The 5,162-nt window shown below is 45.8% G+C and overlaps 1 protein-coding gene across 3 annotated transcripts in view; it reads right to left on the minus strand.

The window, feature by feature from the left end:
* Positions 1–5,162, minus strand: part of mmd2a (monocyte to macrophage differentiation-associated 2a) — a 118,830-nt gene that overhangs the window by 37,199 nt on the left and 76,469 nt on the right. For all 3 annotated transcript variants that reach the window (XM_043711915.1, XM_043711914.1, XM_043711916.1), the window contains exons 4-5: positions 4,738–4,898; positions 1,091–1,165 (exon numbers count right to left, since the gene is read on the minus strand). In XM_043711915.1, the coding sequence (XP_043567850.1) occupies positions 1,091–1,165; positions 4,738–4,898 (236 nt within the window). The remainder of the gene's footprint in view (positions 1–1,090; positions 1,166–4,737; positions 4,899–5,162) is intronic.

Raw genomic sequence — 5,162 nt, forward strand, 5'->3', positions numbered from 1 at the left:
TTTCGGGCATAAGCGACGATTCCTGAAGAAGGGCTTATGCCCGAAACGTCGATTCTCCTGTTCCCTGGATGCTGCCCTGACCTGCTGCACTTTTCCAGCAACACATTTTCAGCACAAATTGAAAGAAACTAGCTGTATAAATCCTCTGGCTACAACAGTGGGTCAAATGCTCAGAAGTTTGCAATGAGTAATTCACTTTCAGTCTCCCCAGTGTCCGTCCACCATCGACAAGGCACAAGTCAGGTGGGTGATGGAATACCTCCCACTTGCCTGGATGGGGGCCGCTCCAACAACACTCAAGAAGCTTGACACCATCCAGGCCAAAGCAGCCCACTTGATTAGCACCCAATTCCATCCACCACCTTTAAACATCAACTCCCTCCACCACCAATGCCCTAGAGCATCAGTGTGTTCTGCAGAGTGCACTGTAGAAATTCACCAAGGCCACTTAGACAGCACCTTAAAAACCCCTGACTACTATCATCTAGAGGGACAAGGGCAGTAGAAACATGGGAACAGCAGACCTACAAACTCCCCTACAAGATACACACCATCCTGACTTGAAACTGTAGCTTCATTGTCGCTGGGTCACAATTCTGGAATTCCCTCCCGAGCAGCATTGTGAGGTCTACCTACAGCATGCAGACTGCAGCGGTTCAGGAAGGCAGCTCACCACCACCTTCTCAAAGGGCATTAAATGCTGGTCTAGTCAGTGATGCCCAGAACCTATGAATGAATTTTTAAAGGTTGCTGACCTTCTAATGCAGCACGTAAATGGTGCACTGTCTGAAAAAGACCTCATGATGAAAGATAAGGGTTTCCCCTGCCGCACTGACTCAGTTGGCCAATCTCACTAAAAGCAGATTGACCATTATCTTTTTAAATTTTTGTTTTGCTGGCGGGGAGCTAGTTAACTGCTGTGTTCACCTCTTTAACAACATCCTAGAAAAGAATTCACTTGATGCGAAGGCCTTTGACATATCTTAATGTTAGTGGCATGAATGAAATACATTTGAGATTTCTGTTTTCCAAGCCTGAGCGGTCAGTGTTGTTACAAATTCATGTCTCAGCAGTTCTTTGTTTGACTCACCAGGGGGCATAAGACGCAGCAATGAAGAAGTAGATCACCACCCTGTCAAACATGTGGAAGCAATGCTCTATTGTTCTAGATAAAGAAGGAAACAGTTGGATAGAATTACACTGGGTACAGTCCAACAGCACAGGTTTACATTGTATTCTAACACACACGGACAGCAAGTTGAACAGCATCACTCGAGCTGTATTGTTGGCTCTAGTTGGAATGTTTCAGATAAAAGTGATTTGTAATCAGATCCACATCCGCAGACAAAAATAAATATGGGACAGGCTCTTTTGTTGTTGAGCCTGGTAACTAGGTTAGGCATTCTGAACTGAGATGCATAAGTTGACAGCTTTCCCACAGAGGTGGTGGCTTTGGCCCCACATTTCAGCAGAGTTCCGTCTGCGCTTGGGATGACTACGCTACAGACATTCACTTATGGATGCTGCGAGTTCTGTCCCATGTGGGAAGACATTCGAACCGGACAGCAGAACCCCTCCCCCAACCACTACCACCACCATCCCACTCCCAACTCCTCTGGCAGCTTTCCTGTCATTGGGAAGAGTAGATGTTGCAGCCAGTCCACCACCAGGAGCTCTGATGAAGGTCAGATCCTGAGCTACATTGGACCAGCTTCATTGTGACCAGTGAGGGTGATTTTTTTTTAGATTAGATTCCCTACAGTGTGGAAACAGGCCCTTCGGCCCAACCAGTCTACACCGACTCTCCGACGAGTAACCCACCCAGACCCGTTTCACTCTGACTAATGCACCTGGGAGGCTGTATTTGGAAGGCTATGAGGGGGGGGGGGGAGGGGGGAAAGCCAGGGAGGGATGGTGCAGGAGTGAGTGGGAGTAGTGATTACCATTGAGCTTCACCCTGGCTCGGGGTGTCCAACTAGACCTTTCAGCCCACTGCCAGTCTACCAGGGCAGCGTGGTGTAGCAATGGTTAGCACTGCTGCCTCACAGCACCAGGGACCCGGATTTGATTCCAGTCTGTGCGAAGATTGCACATTCTCCTCGTGTCTGTGTGGGTTTCCTCCAGGTGCTCTGGTTTCCTCCCAAATTCAAAGATGTGCAGATTAGGTGAATTAGCCATGCTAAATTGCCCATAGCATTCAGGGGTGTGCAGGTTAGCTGCATTAGTCAAGGGTGAATGTAGAGTAGTAGGGGAATGGGTCTGGATCGGTGAATCTTCGGAGGGTCGGTGTAGACTTGTAGGGCCGAATGGCCTGTTTCCACACTGGAGGGATTCTATAATAATACCAGTATTGGTGAGAGGTGGCCTTTGAGTGGCTTCAACTGGCATAGAGACAAGCAGACTACAGGGCATAAATACAAACCACACACACACACACATACGTGCGCACACACACACACATACGTGCGCACACACACACACTCGCACACACACACAGACACACCAGGATTTTACAGACTCTCAGTGCTGCGTTGACAGGTAGGATGCATTGTAAAGTGCAATGCACTATGCCCAAAACTACCTACAATCCTGTTGGGGGTGGGAACACTGCCAGGTGGCATATCTACAAGGAGGTTAAGTATTACTCACTCATGCTGCTGCCATTTTAACCTCTGAGCCCACTAGAGGCCCCTTCCCCCATCCTCAGCTCTGCAGCCCACCTCATCAGGGCCCTGCCAGTTTCTCCTGATGACACATCCAGATTTATCTCCAGTCCAGCACATTTTCTCTTCAGCCTCACTGCAGTACCAGTAGTGGCCATCACTCCCAGTGCTGCTGCTCGCCTCAGGTTAGCTGTCTGAGGTGGGACCTAACCTCGTAGAGAAACAGAGGACCTGCCTCTAACCTGACCAATTAAACAACTGCAGTGTGAGCCTGTGAACTGGAGGTGAGCATACTCCTGGATTTTCTGCACAGGGACCAAGTAAAATGCAGTCCACTGATTCAAAGTCATTGTCTATGATTTTATTCAATTGGATTTAGTCAGTCGGGATGACAGCTATTTTCTTGAAATGTACGTACTGCCCCAGAAATCTGGCTACTTTAACTCCCAAGCCTCACCTCAATCCCACCAAACAATACAATTTTCTGTTCTGAATTCTGAATCTCCTGTCCTGTTCTGAAGAAAAATCATGTTTGACTCAACGCTCGATCTGTTTCTCTCTGCACAGACACTGCCAGACCTGCTGAGTTTCTCCAGCATTTTCTGTTCTTATTTCAGATTTCCAGCATTCTCAATACTTTTGTTTTATCCATATAACTTAGACATTTGTTACCAAATAAACTATAGTCTATGTTTCTGCCCTATGTTAATATAGTTTATCAGGGGTCCTTTTTACATAAAAATCAATAAAATGGCTGTTTCGTCAGCTAAATTAAATGCAGTAATTGTTTGAACCTATTTCCTTGCGAGTTGATAGTTTATGCTTTGATTGAGGGATGTTGGCTAAAAAAACCATTAAGTTCAATGACTGGGTTCCACTCATTGACACTATAGCGCCAGTGACATTAGCAATTCAAGGAATGTGGGCGGGGCCTGCATTTTCCATTGTCACATCATAATCTCCAAGCAACAAACAACCCTCATCCCTTTACCCTGTCCCATTGAGATGTAATGTCGATCAAGTCGGTCAGTGGTGAGTTTTGGGAAAAACTTTGTCCGCAATGAATCTAACCTAGAAGTGGAAGCATGGTGTACCTGTGTAGCTTACTCTTAGTTATACAAAGATGAGACTTTCAACTTTTCAGTTTTGACTGGTTTGCCCAGCTCTTGGGAGTGTAAGAACAGTGTTGTACATCAGTGCATGGGCATTTAAAGATCAAGCAAAACAGCTCCAGAGATGATTGACAGCAGTTGCTGTTTATTGGCCTCCAGATTTACAAACTGGTTTCTAGGCCGACTTAGCCATTAACAGATCCAGGCAGCAGGCTGTGCAGGGGGTGTCTTAGCTGTTGGCTGTCTGCCCCTCTTCCACAGCTATGTTCATGCCTAGGTGTCCTGGGAGAGGGGACAGACCAGATACGCTAATACTCTCGAAGCCTTTAGAGAGAAGTGGGCACTTCTGAGGATGCAGTGCTTTATCTCCCCCTCCAATTCCATTTTGACTTAGCCTCTCCCATATTTCCCTCACCTTTGATGGTCTGCAGTGCACTTAATGGGCTTTGCACATAAGGTATTCAATTGGAAACGCGGGCGATTTACTGGTGGTCATTAATAGGTGAACATTGCTACAAGAGATTCAGTGGTTGGAAAAGCTTTCGGTTGTGAGTGATTGACTTTTCGGATTGTCAAAGGTGAAACAACAGCTGGGTTCTTCTCTAGTGGCAATTTAGCTTCTGGGCAGTGAAAGGGTCTAGAAGGAAATGGTAGAAACTAGTGTTGTGATAATTTATAGATTTATAATACAACCCTTGGGAATCTCTTACGCTGGAGGAGAAAGTGAGGACTGCAGATGCTGGAGATCAGAGCTGAAAATGTGTTCCTGGAAAATCTCTTATGCTGCCTAATTCCACATAGGGATATTGGTCTGTTAAACAGTGTACACAGTATTATCCAGCAGTACCCAGCCTCGTCAGCACCCCTAAAGTAAAATCTTTTTGTTCTATGTTCTGTACCTGATAGCCTGAAGCACAAATATCATTAAAGAAGTTTTCAAATTGTGACAAGGAAGCATTTACCGGAAATGGCTTTTCTTCCAGGAGATGGTGTGAAAAACAGTGGAGACTATAAAAAGGCCACACAGCCCAAACCCATAGATCCACGCTGAGATCATCTCCCATTGGTCGTCCGAAAGGCCACACAGGATGGAACTGCCGAGGATGCTGGGAATAATCCAGAACTGAAAGCAAAAACAGGGGCAGTCAGACTCTAGCAGTGTTGCTCATAAAAAGACAGTGAGAATTGAACATAATATTTTAATTGCATTCTGAAAAAAATCTTCTGTTTTTGCAACTCGTTGTTACTTTATTCATTCTTCTAATTGGACCTTCCCCAAAAGCAAGAAACACTCAATGAATTCTTCAGAAGTTGTTCTGTAAAAAGGATACAGGAAGTTTGTTTGGAAGAGCAAGGAACTTTTAGATTGTCCCTTCTCCTCCCCCAA

Source organism: Chiloscyllium plagiosum, chromosome 21 (genome assembly GCF_004010195.1).
Source record: "Chiloscyllium plagiosum isolate BGI_BamShark_2017 chromosome 21, ASM401019v2, whole genome shotgun sequence".
Classification (NCBI taxonomy): Eukaryota; Metazoa; Chordata; class Chondrichthyes; order Orectolobiformes; family Hemiscylliidae; genus Chiloscyllium; species Chiloscyllium plagiosum.